Source organism: Lissotriton vulgaris, chromosome 3_2, assembly GCF_964263255.1.
Source record: "Lissotriton vulgaris chromosome 3_2, aLisVul1.2, whole genome shotgun sequence".
NCBI lineage: Eukaryota > Metazoa > Chordata > Amphibia > Caudata > Salamandridae > Lissotriton > Lissotriton vulgaris.
This window is the reverse complement of record NC_141690.1, coordinates 236697724-236714220: the sequence shown is the minus strand read 5'-3', so window position 1 is coordinate 236714220 and position 16497 is coordinate 236697724. Positions and strand designations below refer to the sequence as shown.

The window sequence follows — 16497 nt, the reverse complement described above, 5'->3', positions numbered from 1 at the left end:
CGTCTGTGCTTTCTTAGGTTTGGATGGATGAATGAATGGATGGATGGATGAATACATGCTGGTAATTGTCTGGAGATATAGGAACAGGGGGTGTTACTCTAACCTATAGGCTTTTTGATTGTGGCAACAACCGTGGCCAGCAGGTGTAGTGCATGAAATGGGAGTTTATCTTTTGTTCTTTTGCTTCTGTGACGTGTGATGTTTTCATTGGTGGCGCTCGTAAAATAAAAGGAGATTTATTTATTTAAACTCATTTGTAGCCTGGCCTTAGCATTCACACCCTGAGGGTTTCACTGTCTGACCTGACTGACATAAATAATCAATCCAGAGTGCTACAGCGCGTCATCTTTTTCTTGGGTTCCTTTACAATACAAGCATTGACAAAGCCAATTGGCTTGGTGCAGGAAGCTGGCTCTCTATATAGTGTACTAAGACTCAGGGGCATATTTACAATAACTGGCGCATCCCTACATATCAGCAGGGATGCGGCACTTATTGTGCACCATGCCTCCGCCATCATGGATGTGCCGCATTTACAATCGGGTGCACCATGGGGCAAAAACGGCACAGATGCGTCACGCATCTGTACCGTAAAAGTGACGCATTGCTGGTGTTGCGTCGCAAGCGCGACGCAGCTCCAGCAATGCTCTGGGGGCCCTATCTAGTTAATGCTGCATCAATCCTTACGCCTGCTTCAGGCAGGCGCAGGATTTTGACGCAGCATGGGCCCAAAAGTGACTGAATGAAATCTTGTAGATTTCACTCAGCCACTTTTAGGAGGCGTTCCTGCGCCGCAACGCCCCCCCCTGCCCAGGAACGCTTACATGTGGCGCATGACTTTACAACGTGACGCATCTCCCAGATGCGTCACATTGTAAGAACTCCGCACCATGGCACAGGATTTGCACAGCCGATGCATCACAAAAGTGACGCAACGGCGGCGTAAATAAGGCGCAAAGGGCTTGTAAATCTGCCCCTAAGTACAGAGAGTCCAGTGGTCCCCAATTGGTTTACAGGTGCTAAAGTAGATAATACTAACGCTCTATTTGTGGTAGTGTGGGCGAGCAGTTAGGCTTATCGGAGGGTAGTGCTAAGCATTTGTTGTACTCACAGAGGCAGGGGCGTTATGGGGTTTAACAGGACCCAGGTCTGCCCCCACTCAACATATCAGCCACAATATGCCCTGGTCCTTTGCTGAACAGTCTGATCTGGATTTCTGCTTGTCCTACGCCTGCACACCTATGGCTGTGTGCTACGCTAACAGTTTATCTGTATTCTTAACTGTGACAACGAATCCCTGTTCTATTTTTATAAACGTATGTTCCCCCAGTGTACCACCCAAAATTGCTGTAACTCAGTGTTTCTAGCAATTATAGTGATGCAAAAACTCTCAAAGACAATGTAAAAAATGTGGTGTGGGGTATGAGATGCCTCATGGAAGTAACACCCTGGGAGCTCACTGGTTGGTTCTCACATGTGAGCTCAGGTTCTCGTCATCAACACACCCATACCAAACCAAGACATTTGATATTAATAACAAAAAAGTGGAAATATTAGTGATGTGAGCGCTAGGATGCACCTCCCTAGTCCTCCCTGTGCCTGACCCCTGAACTAATGAAGTGGAATCTAATACTATTGGAGCCACCCCATTAGATTAAAACTGAGCTAAACAGCCACTAGCTTTCTGACTTTATTTATGCTGTGTGTTTGCTCGGATTAAAAGACACTCTGTCGCCTTCTATCTCCGTAGAGGGGCAACAAGTTTCATTGCTTACTAAATTTCAGGCAACTTCTTCAGGGCGAGGGTCAGTTGTCACCACACTGCAATTATTTCATGCGAACTTTGATACCACTTCACTGCCCCATGCGGGCATACGGGTGACCCCCTTTCAATTCTGGCCACGCTGCATCAATGTAAAGCCCCATGTGAAAGGGCCTGCGTCAGTCTTAAGCCTGCTGTGAGGCAGGCGCAAGATTTTGACGCAACGGAGTCATAAAAGTGACGCAGTGAAATCTCATAGATTTCACTGCGTCACTTCTGCGACCCTTCCTTGCGTCAATACGCCCCCTTGCATACATTATACCTGGCGCAGGTATAATGTGGCGCAGGGGTTTACAAAGTGACGCATCTACCTAGATGCGTCACTTTGTAAATATGGCGCAACAAGGTGCATTTTTTACGCCACTAGTGCGTCACAAAAAGTGACGCACCGGCGGCGTAAAAGTAACGCACAGCCTCATAAATGAGGCCAGGAGGTGTTTAGTATCAAACACCTGGCGGTACAGTAAAGCCATCATGTAGCTGGGGAACTTGTATTGACGAGTGTCCAGCCATGTACTCATTATGGCTTCCTTGTGCACTAGCAGTATCTAAGGCTGTACTTAGATATCACCGGAACATATCCGTTCTCGAAGATATGCCCTCACATGGATAGAGTGCATCCTGCTTTAGGGGTGACTTACTGCTAGACGGAGACCCGGAGGGTCGGCCGAGTACAGGGGGAGAGGCCTCCGGTGAGGGCCCTCTCTGGTGATCGTACAGACAAGTAACTTCCCCCCTACAGATGGACACCACACAGAGATGAGTTCTGCACACTTTATATAGAATCTTGAGGCAAGGTAATAAACGGTACAGTGGAACCAGGATACGAGGATCCTGCCAATTCTAGTCTCTTCGGGGGAAAAGGGGTAGCGGGACAGTCTTAGTACCGGGCCGGTACTGAAGCAGCAGGAGATGGAGCTCACAATCCTCGAGCTTGAGGGTTCGCAAGGATGGGCCGTGGCAGCGCCAGCAGGCTACGAAGATGGTTCAAGATGATGAGGGCCGCGGCAGCGCCAGCAGGCTTCGAAGATGGTTCACTATGATGAGGGCCGCGGCAGCGCCAGCAGGCTTCGAAGATGGTTCACGATGATGAGGGCCGCGGCAGCGCCAGCAGGCTTCGACGATGGTTCACGATGATGAGGGCCGCGGCAGCGCCAGCAGGCTTCGTAGATGGTTCACGATGATGAGGGCCGCGGCAGCGCCAGCAGGCTTCGACGATGGCTCACGATGATGAGGGCCGCGGCAGCGCCAGCAGGCTCCGAAGATGGTTTCACGATGAGGAGGGCCGCGGCAGCGCCAGCAGGCCTGGAAGATGGTTCACGAGAAGGAGCCGCGGCAGGGCCAGCAGGCCTCCAAGGATGAGTTCGTCTCGGTGTCTCTAGACTTCAGGATACAACTGCCTTCCTGCTCTGGAGCTACCCCAGTTATAGGTCTGGCGCCCTTTGATGTCCGGACCCTCGCACTTGGAGGTCGGGAGGTCCGGGATGAGGGAGTCCAGACACCCAGCAGGGGGGTGGAGCCAGCGCCCGGGGAGGCCGGGGGCGATCGACACCTGGCGGAGGGGAGCCATTGACACTCCTTCTCCCATTGACCTGCCAAGTGGTCTCTTCACCTCCTGGGTGGATGGTGGTGCCTCGATGTCGGGGCCTGGCCAGGCCCGGGGTTGGGGTCGATCCGAGGCCACGCGGCCTTGACGTATAGTGTCCAAAATGGCGGCTGGGCCGGGGGCATTGGTCCTGGAAGGGGCCCGGGCCAGCCGATCCTGGGGTGTTCAGGAGCTGGAGTTCCGTTGGGGACGGGCCGTGGGTTGCCCCGGTGGGTTGCCGGGATAGTTCTCCTCTAGGACGCCGGAGGAGCAGAGATCCGGGCCCCGCCATGCGGGGAGGGAGCGGGCCTTCCACGAGGCCTGTCCAACATGCGTCCCCCCCAGCTGAAGGCAGGGAGAGTCACCCATCCTCTTGGGTTCTCTCCTCGCCGAGGCGGAAGAAGTGTGACAGGCCGTCTGCGTTGGCGTGGTCTTGGCCTGGACGATGCTCCACAGTGAAGTCCATCCCCTGCAGGGAGATGGACCAGCGCAACAGCTTTGGGTTCTCTCCCCGCATCTGCATCAGCCATTGCAGGGGGCGGTGATCCGTTTGCACCCGGAAGTGGGTACCGAAGAGATAGGGCCGGAGCTTCTTGAGGGCCCACACCACGGCGAAGGCCTCCCGTTCGATGGTACTCCAGCGCTGCTCTCGGGCCAGCAGGCGTCGGCTGATGAAGGCCACTGGTTGGTCAACCCCCTCAGGGTTGAGTTGGGAGAGGACGGCCCCCACGCCATGATCTGAGGCGTCCGTCTGTACTATGAACTCCCGGCTGTAGTCGGGGGCCTGGAGCACGGGGGCGGTGCACATGGCGGACTTCAACTTCTCAAAAGCCGCCTGACATTCCGGAGTCCAGTTGACTGTTTTGGGGTTTTTCTTGGATGTGAGTTCTGTGAGGGGCCCCACAATGCTGCCATAGCCTTTTACAAAACGCCGGTAGTACCCGGTGAGCCCCAAGAAGGCTCGGACCTCTGTTTGGGTGACCGGAGGTTCCCAGGCTTGGATGGCAGCGATCTTGAGCTGGAGGGGGGCCACCAGACCGCTCCCCACTTGGTGTCCCAGGTAGGTCACGGACCCTTGGCCGATCTGGCATTTGCTGGCTTTGATGGTGAGCCCGGCCTGCGGGAGGGCGTTCAGGACCTCCCGGAGGTGGTGGAGGTGTTCTGCCCAGTGGCGACTGTACACAGCAATATCGTCCAGATAGGCGGCGCTGAATTCCTCGAGCCCCGCCAGCAGCTTGTTCACGAGTCTCTGTAAGGTGGCGGGGGCGTTTTTCATGCCGAATGGCATCACCTTGAAATGGTAGTGGCAAACCGGGGTAGAGAAGGCGGATCGCTCTTGGGCCCCGGGGGTGAGGCCGATCTGCCAGTAGCCCGCTGTTAAGTCGAAGATGCTCAGGTAGCGGGCGGCCCCCATGCGGTCAATCAGCTAATCTGCCCAGGGGATGGGATGAGCGTCGGTTCTGGTAACGGCGTTCAGACCCCGATAGTCCACACAGAACCTGAGCTCGGGGGCGACGCCCGGGGCGGCAGCCTTGGGGACCAGCACGACCGGGCTGGCCCAGGGGCTGTCAGAGGGCTCGATCACTCCCAGAGCCAGCATTTTGGAGACTTCTGTCTGGATGCAGGCACGCACTCGATCCGGCACTCGGTACGCCCTGTGTCGGATAGGGGGGCTATCCCCGGTATCTACGTCATGAAGGCACCAGGGGGTGACCCAGGGGATGAGGGAAAACAGGTCGGCGAATTGGAGCAGAAGGTCTCGACAGTCTTGGCGTTGCTCTGGGGATAAGGCATCGGAGAGTCTGACCCCTTCCACGGAGCCGTCCTTTTCGAGCGTTCTCAGCAGGTCAGGGAGGGGCTCGGAGTCTTCTTCAGCCCCACTATCGGTAGCCATCAGGAGGCTAAGTTCCGAGCGCACGAAGTGGGGTTTGAGTCTGTTGGCGTGGAGGACCCGTAGGGGGTTCCGGGGTGACTCCATGTCGATCAGGTAGGTGACTGGACCCTTGCGCTCTACTACCTTGAAGGGCCCCATCCATTTGTCCTGTAGGGTGCAAGGTTCAACCGGGGACATCACCCAGACCTGTTGTCCCGGCTCGAACTCGATGGAGGAGGCATGCTGATCATACCATCGCTTCATGTCCCCTTGACTGGCTTCAAGGTTGGCCTTGGCGAGTTCCCTGAATCGCCGGGTCTGGTTACGGAGGGTCAGGAGGTACTTGTATACATCCGGAGGAGTCTTCTGAGGGGCCACCTCCCACCCTTCTTTGACCAGGCTGAGGGGACCCCGGACGGGGTGTCCATACAGTAGTTCGAACGGACTGAAGCCCAGGGATTTCTGGGGGACTTCTCGGTAAGCGAACAGGAGGCACGGGAGCAGCACGTCCCATTGGCGACGTAGGGGTTCTTCCAGGCCCGTGATCATCCCCTTGAGGGTGCGGTTAAACCGTTCTACCAGCCCATTTCCTTGCGGGTGATAGGGGGTCGTGAATTTGTAGGTGACCCCGCACTGTTGCCAGAGGGACTTCATGTATTTGGAGATAAAGTTTGTGCCCCTGTCACTGACGACTTCCCGGGGGAAGCCCACCCGTGAGAAGATCCCCATCAGGGCTCGGCCTACCACGGGCGCCGTCACGGTCCGAAGAGGAATGGCCTCGGGATAGCGGGTGGCGTGGTCCACCAGGACCAGGATGAACTGGTGTCCTTGTGCTGTCCGGGGCTCCAGGGGCCCCACAATGTCTATGCCCACCCGTTCAAACGGGGTGGTGACGATGGGAAAAGGCTGCAGGGGTGCCTTGAGTTTTCGGCCGCTCTTCCCGCTGGCCTGGCAGGTTGGGCAGGCCCGGCAGTGGTTTGTCACATCATTCCGCATCTTCGGCCAGTAGAAGTGGGTCACCAGGCGGCTGTACGTCTTGTCCTGCCCCAGGTGTCCGGTAAGAGGCACATCGTGTACTAGGTTCAAGAGGAAGTCTCTGAAGCGGAGGGGGACCACCAGCACCCGGCTGGCCCCCAACTCGGCAATCTTTTGCTCACTGTAGAGCAGGTCATTGTCCCAATAAATCCAGTGGGCCCCCGAGGTGTCTCCTGCGCTCTGGGTGAGGGCTTGCTGTCGGAGTCCCTCGAGGGAGGGACACGTTCTCTGCTCCTGGCGGAATTGTTCCTGAGTGGGGCCACCCTCTTGACGCCACTGGGCCAGTTCGGGAAGGTCCCGGAGCCGATCAAGTCCTTCTTCGCTGGACTCCGGGGAACTGGACTCCAGGGCTGCTCCCTCGGGGATGATCGGTGGAGGGGGTTCTGGCCATTCTGGTTCTTCGGGGCTGGAGATGGCGCGGGCGGCCATGGACCGGGTCGTCACGCAAACCCATTCAGGGAGGCCTAGCATCCCCAGGTGCTCTCTTCGCTCAACGGCTGACCAGGGAGAACTTTCGAGGTCGTTCCCCAGGAGGCAGTCCACGGGGGCATCGTCGCGGACAGTCACTTTTAGCATGCCGGATACCCCTCCCCACTCGAAGGGAACGCAGGCCATCCGACACAGGCTCTCGGAGTTGTCGGCCGACCGTACTGGGCAAAGTACATTTGGTAAGATCTGGTCCGGGGTCACCAGATGGCAGCGGACGGCGGTCACACTGGCCCCGGTGTCGCTGAGGGCTTCAGCCCGGTGTCCATTAATGGTGACCCACTGCCTGTACTTCTGCGTGTTGGCGGGAAGGGGCACCCGCGGAATCAGGTCTCTTTCCCCTAGGCAGACCAGGGACATGGCGGCGGGTTCCCACTCGGGCTGGTCTGGCTCATACTCTTCGGTGGCTTCTTGGGCTTGTTCTTCTCCCAGGGCGGCGGCAGCGACCTGGCGGGGCATGGGACTCTGGTTTTTCGGGCAGTTGGGATCATTGGAGTAGTGGCCGGGTCGTTAGCATCGGTGGCAGGTAACGTTGGCACGGAACCCTGGTCGCGTCGGAGGATTTCCTCTTCCGGCCGGGGGCGGGGGGTTGCTGGTGGGAGCCACCGGGACGGTGTCTCTGCACCGACCCTGGCCTCCTCCTCCCACTCGGGGGCGATGGGGCCCTTGGGAGGCTCTGTTCTGTTCGCTGGGCCAGTTTCGAGGAACTCGTGTGCTCTCCCATCGGTCTGCCTCGATGGCGAGTTTTCGGGGTTCAGTCAGTTTACTGTCAAGGAGGTGCTGCCTGAGCTCGACGAAGCAGTTATTAGAGAGGTGCTCCCACACAATAAGGTCGAATAGCTGCTCGTAAGTGGTCACCTGGCTGCCCTTGATCCACCCCTCGAAGGCTCGGCTAAAGAAGTTCACGTACTCCACCCAAGTTGTACCCGGGATTCGTTTGCAGTCGCGGAACCTCTGGCGGTACATCTCGGGCGTGAGCCCGTATCGAGCGAGGAGGGCGGCTTTCATGTGGTCGTAGGACGTCATCTGATGGTCCGGGAGTTGCAGCAGGGCGTCTCGCCCTTCGTTGACAAACCTCCCCCATAACCCGGCTCCCCAGTCGCTCCGTGGGATCCGGTGGGAGGTCATTGCTACTTCGTAGGCTTTGAACCATTGCTGGATATCATCGTTCCGGTAATATTCTCTGACGACATCCTTGGGGATGTGGACCTTGGGGTCCTTAGTGACAGGGGGGCTCTGGTGCCCGGGGACTCCGAGGTCTTTGTTCTGCCTCCGAATCTCTAGTTCCTTCAAGTTGCGCTCATGCTCGTAGGCTAGTCTTTTCTCTTCCAGCTCTCTCTGACTCTTTTTCTCTTCTCGCTCCTCTCGGAGCCGTAAGTGTTCTAGTGTTATTTTTTGTTCCGCCAATTTGAGTTCTCCATCTAAACGAAGTCGAGCCAGTTCCAATTCGTGGAGCCGGCTCTTCTCCCGTTCTCGAGCCTCCTCGGACGAGAGGTCCGGTCTTCTTTCCTCTGTAGGAGCGGTGCTTGTTTCGGTGGTCTCGAGGCTTTGGTCTTGGGGTAAGGGCGTTTCCGTCTCCGCCCAAGACTCCAAGGCGTGTTTGAGGTCATCTTTCGTGCTCAGTCCTGTGGTAGCGATGCCCAGTTCTATACAGAATTGTTTTAGCTCCTTGTGGCTATATTCTTCTAGTTTCTCCATCCGGAATTTTTCCGTTGTTCCACTCTCCTTTGTCGTCATGGTGGCTGTGTGTCGTGGGGTGAGTTACTCTCTGTACGATTATACGTCGGCTTGGATCCCACCGCTGCCACCAATGTTAGACGGAGACCCGGAGGGTCGACCAAGTACAAGGGGAGAGGCCTCCGGTGAGGGCCCTCTCCGGTGATCGTACAGACAAGTAACTTTTCCCCCACAGATGGACACCACACAGAGATGAGTTCTGCACACTTTATATAGAATCTTGAGGCAAGGTAATAAACGGTACAGTGGAACCAGGATACGAGGATCCTGCCAATTCTAGTCTCTTCAGGGGAAAAGGGGTAGCGGGACAGTCTTAGTACCGGGCCGGTACTGGAGCAGCAGTAGATGGAGCTCACAATCCTCGAGCTTGAGGGTTCGCAAGGATGGGCCGCGGCAGCGCCAGCAGGCTACGAAGATGGTTCAAGATGATGAGGGCCGCGGCAGCGCCAGCAGGCTTCGAAGATGGTTCACGATGATGAGGGCCGCGGCAGCGCCAGCAGGTTTCGACGATGGTTCACGATGATGAGGGCCGCGGCAGCGCCAGCAGGCTTCGTAGATGGTTCACGATGATGAGGGCCGCGGCAGCGCCAGCAGGCTTCGACGATGGCTCACGATGATGAGGGCCGCGGCAGCGCCAGCAGGCTCCGAAGATGGTTTCACGATGAGGAGGGCTGCGGCAGCTCCAGCAGGCCTGGAAGATGGTTCACGAGAAGGAGCCGCGGCAGCGCCAGCAGGCCTCCAAGGATGAGTTCGTCTCGGTGTCTCTCGACTCCAGGATACAACTGCCTTCCTGCTCTGGAGCTACCCCAGTTATAGGTCTGGCGCCCTTTGATGTCCGGACCCTCGCACTTGGAGGTCGGGAGGTCCGGGATGAGGGAGTCCAGACACCCAGCAGGGGGGTGGAGCCAGCGCCCGGGGAGGCCGGGTGCGATCGACACCTGGCGGAGGGGAGCCATTGACACTCCTTCTCCCATTGACCTGCCAAGTGGTCTCTTCACCTCCTGGGTGGATGGTGGTGCCTCGATGTCGGGGCCTGGCCAGGCCCGGGGTTGGGGTCGATCCGAGGCCACGCGGCCTTGACGTGTAGTGTCCAAAATGGCGGCTGGGCCGGGGGCATTGGTCCTGGAAGGGGCCCGGGCCAGCCGATCCTGGGGTGTTCAGGAGCTGGAGTTCCGTTGGAGACAGGCCGTGGGTTGCCCCGGTGGGTTGCTGGGATAGTTCTCGTCTAGGACGCCGGAGGAGCAGGGATCCGGGCCCCGCCATGCGGGGAGGGAGCGGGCCTTCCACGAGGCCTGTCCAACACTTACCTATACCCATGTAGTGCTGGCAGGCATTGAACACAGGGATGTGTGCCATGTTGACTCTTTGGTTTTGTCTGCGCCAAGACATGCAGGCTGCCATGGCAGTTTGCCTGAGCTTGGTGATGGGTCCCTTAGGGTGGCACAATTTATGCTGCAGCCCTTAGGGCCCCCTTTAGTTCCAAGGCCCTAGGTACCGGGGGTACCACCTGCAAGGGACTTACAGGGATCCTGAAGGGATGCCAATTGTGGAGCAACCATAAGGTGTAGGGAAAGAACACTGGTGTTGGGGACCTGGTTAGTAGGAACCCGGCACACTTTCAGTCAAAGTTGCATCAGATACCAGGCAAAAGGGGGGGATAACCGTGTCAAAAGGGGCACTTTCCTACACTTGGGTTTTGTATAGATTATGCACAAAGAAGAACAGTTTATGCAGACCCAGAGAGAAAACATAATTGCAAGCATGCACAGATCAACACCCACAGACACAAAATGGGGAGCAGCAACAGGGTTTGGGACGAGGGGAACAGCTCTTGCAGGACAAACACACAAGCAAGAAAGCAACCTGGTGGGCAAACAGTGGAGGCACACGAGGGCAAGTTCAACACAGAGGGGGACATGGGAGAGGCACCTGGGTGAGAGAGAGTAACGAGCTGTGTGGCAGAGGGGGGAAGTGACGTACACAGACCCAACTGGGAAACAAATGCACTCTCCTAGATCGCTTAACCAGGAAAAAAATAGTACCTGAAAAGTAAGCAGTGGAAGGGCAGAAATAATAAGGCTATACTCCAGGGGAGGAGGCAAACACAAGAAGAGGAAGGAAAGACCACACTAGCTAGTAAAATTTAAAAACATGCAAATAAGAGTGACAATAAAGTCAACCAATGGTAAGCAGTGGGTGGGCTAAGCCCGCTGTAAGCTGATAATAGCTCTTTTCGCAACCAGCCAGCTTGCACTGCCTGGTAGACGCCGCCTAAAAATGACACCCACTTGTAAACTACAGCTCTGCCAAGTCAGCACTCTGCCAGGATTTCTGCCTGGCAGTGTGGGAATGTCTTACCACCTTAAGATAACATACCTCTTTGCATTTAGCAGCTAAGCAAATACTTTTGGGAGTTACATTTTGCTACCCTACACAAGACTGCACAGCAAGAACAAATGGTTCAGCCCAGATATCACTGTCAGCGCTCTGTAGTGCACACTTCACCTTCTAGGAGCCCCTGAACTCTGAGCTATGAAGTGATTCAGGTAACAAATGGGAGACATGCATGGTGATTTATTTGTAAAAAATAAAAATAAAACATAACTGCTGGGGAAAAAGCTTTACTCAGAAGCCTACCACTGGTGTTGTCAAATACCAAACCCCCTAGTGCTGATTACTCATCATGCCTCTTTCTTCCACCACCCTACACTTGCTGTCTTGTTATCCTATATTTGCTGCTTCTTTCTCATCCCTGCTTACTCTATTTGTCACTGTTTTCCATTTTTTCCTGTCTTCCTCTTCCTTTTGCCCTTTTATACCTTCATTACTCTTGCTCTGGGTCAAAGTCGGATGATAAAAAATAAATCTCTGCCCAAAACATGAGTGATGTGGCCAAACCCTCCACAAGCAACCACTGGCACAAATTAAGCACTGGCTATGCAGATTCATTTGAACCTCAGGTATATGGATAGATCATTGCAGGACAAAATGCTCAGTGGCACAGGAAGGGTCTTACGGGCCCTCATGCAGCATTGGGACCCCTTGGACCTAAAGTTGGGTAAAAAAAGGATGTCTTCGTCTGAAAGCAATGGCCCGACACGCCCCTGGGCCCAGGGCTCACTGCACCTGCTGCATCATTGATAGCATCTGAGATCTCAGCTACTGCATTATTTTGGGCAGTAAATTTCAACATTTTTGGGCACTATTTCCTGCTGTAATGGAGTTTGCCAATGGAAGGCCATTACCACCGATGACCGTCAATAAAGGCATAGCTACCACCAGTAATGCAGCAGAGGCAGGGGAGTGAGGGGCCAACTGTACCCACATTCTGCCTGTCTTTTACTACTCAATTAGGGGAATGGGGTCCATGTTTAGGCCTGTAGCCCAGTGTCATGCAATCAAAAAGATTTAACATAAGGCACACTCAAATATATACAGACATAGAGAACCTTGAGGTCAGCTCTCTTCCCCCACTGTCAGTTGCATTTTGCTCTCTCCATCCAAAGTACACAGCTTTGGGCAATGGGCCCGCCCTCTTCAGCCATTGGCTGTCTCGCACTGCGAGTGACAGCGTTTTTCCTAATCACACATGCCTAAAAAGAAGAACACTCTTGTGCCAGGGCTGATGGACCAATACTTGGCTATGAAAATAATTTTTCTTTGGATTCTTTATTCTTTTTTTTATCATCCCTGTATGCATAACATGTATCTTCAGGTTATAATCATTCAAAGCCAATAGTACCTTTTCTTTGCACCATTGAGACTCATTTAATTTGCATTAAACAAAGATGCCTGTTCTTAGGTCACCTCCCTGCTAGGAAGTAGCCGTACTGTTCTAATGAAATTATATGCGATGGGTATATATTTTCTTAATGTGCAGAAGGCCACCATGTTTATGTGTCAGCCTTGGAAATCATTTAGAGGTCATTAGGGGACATAACTGACTTGCTCCTTGCGACCCCTGGCACCGCGGTTGCAAATTCAGGGGAAACATCCTTTACAACAAAACTTTTTCCACGCAGTACCTTTACAACGCAGGAATTACAACGCAAGTCGTTACAATGACTTGCGCTGGAGGGCGCTGGAGGATAGGGAATAGTTTAATTCACTATCCAAAACCTTCCCTACTATCCACGGGGACTAGAGTTGGAATAGTAAATTAAACTATTCACTATCCAGCGCCCCCCAACGCAAGTCGTTGTAACGACTTGCGTTGTAAAACTTGCGTTGTACAGGCATGCGTGGAAAAAGCATGCGTTGTAACCACATACATCCCAAATTCAGTGCCAAGAGCACAGGGGCTGCTTCCCATTCCTTATTATCAGCACAATAGTTCTTTATACTAATAGTGAATAATATCAGATTATTCACTGCTAGTGTATTAAAATAATGGAGCTGTGGTAAGTAAAACTCTTTTTAAGTCTATGTTGTTTGTGTGCTTTCGGGTGAGAGTGTGTTTATGTGAGATAAGAGAACGTGCAAACGTGAGCATGGTTGTGTGTGAAAGTGAGTGAGAGACACTGACAGGTAGTGAGTGAGACTGTGTGAGATTGAGACCCAATTTTAATATTGTTTTACGCAAGGCAATGCTGCACTTTTGGCGGCCACACGCCAACGCACACACCGTTGCACCATAGTACACAGGTTTGTGCGTTCGCTGAAGCATTGGTTTTGTACTGGAAGGGTTACCTTCCTAATCAAAAACTATGCTTCAGACTTTTCCGACCTTGTATGTGTGCCGTACAGTGCAGCACTTATGCTCATTTGGATAAATGAAGAGACATGAAAACATGTCTCCTCCTTATGTCTGTACGATTTTGGCCTAAATTTCTCTCTACCAATGTTTGTAGATGGGGATGTGCATCAAAATGTATGGGTGGTTGCATTGAAACACCCCGCACCACCCATGGAACGCCCACTGGATGAAAAATAACATAAAGCAGTGCATGGTGCAATTTTGGGTTACTTTAGGATACTATGTTATGTTATGTTATGTTAGGGATTACTTGTATAGCGCCTATCACCGCCGGTCTCTAAGCGCTTACCAGAAAGAACATAACACACTAATGACCCTAGAACCTCAGTTGTTTCACCTCCTATGATGTCATAAAGGCCTTTCTGAAAAGATAAGTTTTTAGTTTCTTTCTGAAAGGTAGAAGCTGCGATTCCTCTTTCAAGGTAGGTGGGAGCTCGTTCCATAGTTGTGGAAGGAGCACAGACAAGGCCCTGCCTCCTTTGGTCTTTAATTTGAACCTAGGTTGAAACAGGTTGGAGGTTGTTCCTGAGCGCAATGGCCTCCCGGGAATGTACCTCTTTAGACGTTGCTTAATGTACTCGGGGGCTTTCCCAAGAGTGCCTTATGGGCCACACTATCCAAAGCAAATCAGGATTTGTGTTCGATAGCAGATCCCACCCACCTGCTTTGCACACTCTTGCATCGCAAAAGTGAGGCAAAGCATTAGTAAACCTGGGCCTGTGTGTCAGTCAGTATGAGTATGTACGGGTGAGATTACGAGCGAATGAGAGTGAGTGAGAATTAATAAATATGAGTGCAAGGGAATATTAGAGCGTGTGAGTGAACTGAGTCATGTGACAGGCCGTCCTGGAAGAAATCTGGGTCAAGGGTCATATGATGTCACTTCCTGTGATGCCATTAAGATCGAAGGAAATAGGATGTCACTTCCGCTACCCCTGGCAATTTGGTGAATTGACACCCATGGTGGCAGAGTGTTTTCCATTTGTTTCTTTTTACTTCAGGGCATACGCTTGCAATGCAAAATAAAAAGGGACCCACCCACCAGCTGGAAAAGGCCAGACCTAATGGCTTTGCCAGTGCTTGGTCTCACTTGCATTAGGGCCGCCGGTACCCTTGCTGTGCCACTGAATACCAGCCGTAACCAAACACAGGTGATTTTACCACTGATTGGTACATTCTCCTTTGATACTGCGAGGCATGTTTACAAGAAAGTGGCGCAGCGCGGAGCCGCAAGCTATTTGGCTGCACTGCGTCACTTTCAAAGCACAAGGATGTGTCATATTTACAACAATGTGTCTCATCACTGTACTTTCCCCTTGCACCAATGTAGGCAGCCTTGCGCCATGGTGCAAGGATGTCTGCGTTTTAGGGGAGATTGTTTTTGTGCAGGAACCTGACCCTTCCTGCACAAAACCAATCACGGGAGGTGTTTTCCTCTTTTTATTCCTGTTGCCGAATGCAGCACGCATAGAAAGAGGAAAAAAAGGAGAAATATCAGTATTTCTCCTCGTTGCGCCTCCATAGGTCTCCCCTGGGGAGAAGTAGGATTCTCACGCATTCCCAGGTTTACGTAATATTGTAAATCTGGTAATACAGCATAATCCACGGTTGTTGCAAGGCCACGAAAAGCCACGCAGGGTGGCTTTACGTGGCTTGTAAATATGCCACTGGTGGTAATTACCAATTGCTACCAGTATTATTCCTTTGAAGTTTTTCCTTCAGATTATAAATAGTGGCCTTTCGGATTGGGCATAACGCATGTCATATGACCCCCATCATATACATTAACAAAGATGAGTACAGACAAGTTCTTTTAAAATCAGCACCTTTGGCTCGCAGCATCATTTTGGGGGCATTTATAATCATGCCAATGTGCAACTGAAAAGGAATATGTCATGCACTATTGCTTAATAATATGCATTTATAAACCTCGTTCAAAGTACAAACTAATCTCATATTTTTATTTATGCATGTGTTTGTTTAGAGAGCTGCACGATGGACCAAGCATGCGACCAGGAATCCACGTTTTCCTAGACCGACTGCAACTTCTTTTTTTTCTAAAGAAAATAAACAAATAAGGATTACGCACTGTCCTCGAAGCCAAACCATGTGAAAATCTGCATTGCATATACATTGATTTGCAGCTGTATACTTTCCAGGCAGTGTGCCTAAACATGTAAAACCAATAAAAACATCTTGTAACAAGCGAGGCTCTCCCTGCGAATTTTGTACTTTGATGTTTCCATCAAGGAAAATAATGGGAGATTAATTTTTAGGGCCACTGGCGCCCTCTGGTGGGCACAAGAGTAATAGCACGGAGGTCAGGCTGTCGAATAAGCGTTGACAAAGGAGGCAAGGTGCTAAAAGCAGCGCTAACCCAGCTGTATGCGGTGGTGAGAGGGAAGGAAAGTGCAGCAAAAATTCCTCATCTCAACTCAGGGTTCTAGAGATGAAAACACTTTTCACAGAATTTAGAAAAAGGAAGAAAACATATTTTTTAAATTTCTCTAAATTTCTAACCCTGTGTTTAAAATAAACATCTACAGCTGTTCCCTGCGAATCAGGATTTATGAATTCCATGCGTGGATACCAGTTTCTCATCCTTGGGTGACACACTGGTGCATATTTAAGAGCCCCTATCGCCACCACAGCGTTACTTTTAGTGACGTTGTGGTGGCAATAGGGGCTTCGCCTTCTTTACAAGGCAGTGTTAAACCACTTAACTTGGCTTAATGATGCCTTGTACATAAGGCCCCCTTTCACGCTGCCTCCTATTTACGCTGCCCCCTATTTACAAGGGTGGCATAAATAGGAGGCAGCGCCAAAATGAACACCAGGGAAAACCTGGCACAACAAGAAGAAATGCATTCTTTCTCCTCGTTTTTGCTGTTTCCATGTGTGCTGCCTTGTGCAGCACACATAGAAACAGAAAATTGCCATTGATTGTGTATGTGCAGGAAGGTGACCCTTCCTGCACATAAACAATCCCAAACAAAATTACATTTTGTAACTTCTATGTGTGCTGCATTAAGCAGAACACAAATAAGTTTCGAAACGCCATCAACATTCCTCCTTCTTGCACATTGTTAGACGGACCGGGAGGGTCGGCCGAGATTACGGGGAGAGGTCTCCGGGGAGAGCCGTCTCCAACGACTGTACAGACAAGTAACTTCCCCCCCACAGACGGACACCACACAAGATTG

The 16497-nt window shown here is 52.5% G+C and overlaps 1 protein-coding gene across 1 annotated transcript in view; it reads left to right on the top strand.

The window, feature by feature from the left end:
* Positions 1-15443, top strand: part of LOC147725588 (mesotocin-neurophysin MT-like) — a 50752-nt gene extending 35309 nt beyond the window's left edge. The window contains exon 3 of the mRNA XM_086964552.1: positions 15279-15443. Coding sequence (XP_086820678.1) covers positions 15279-15328 — 50 coding nt within the window. The 3' untranslated portion in view covers positions 15329-15443. The remainder of the gene's footprint in view (positions 1-15278) is intronic.
* The last annotated feature ends 1054 nt before the right edge of the window (positions 15444-16497 follow it).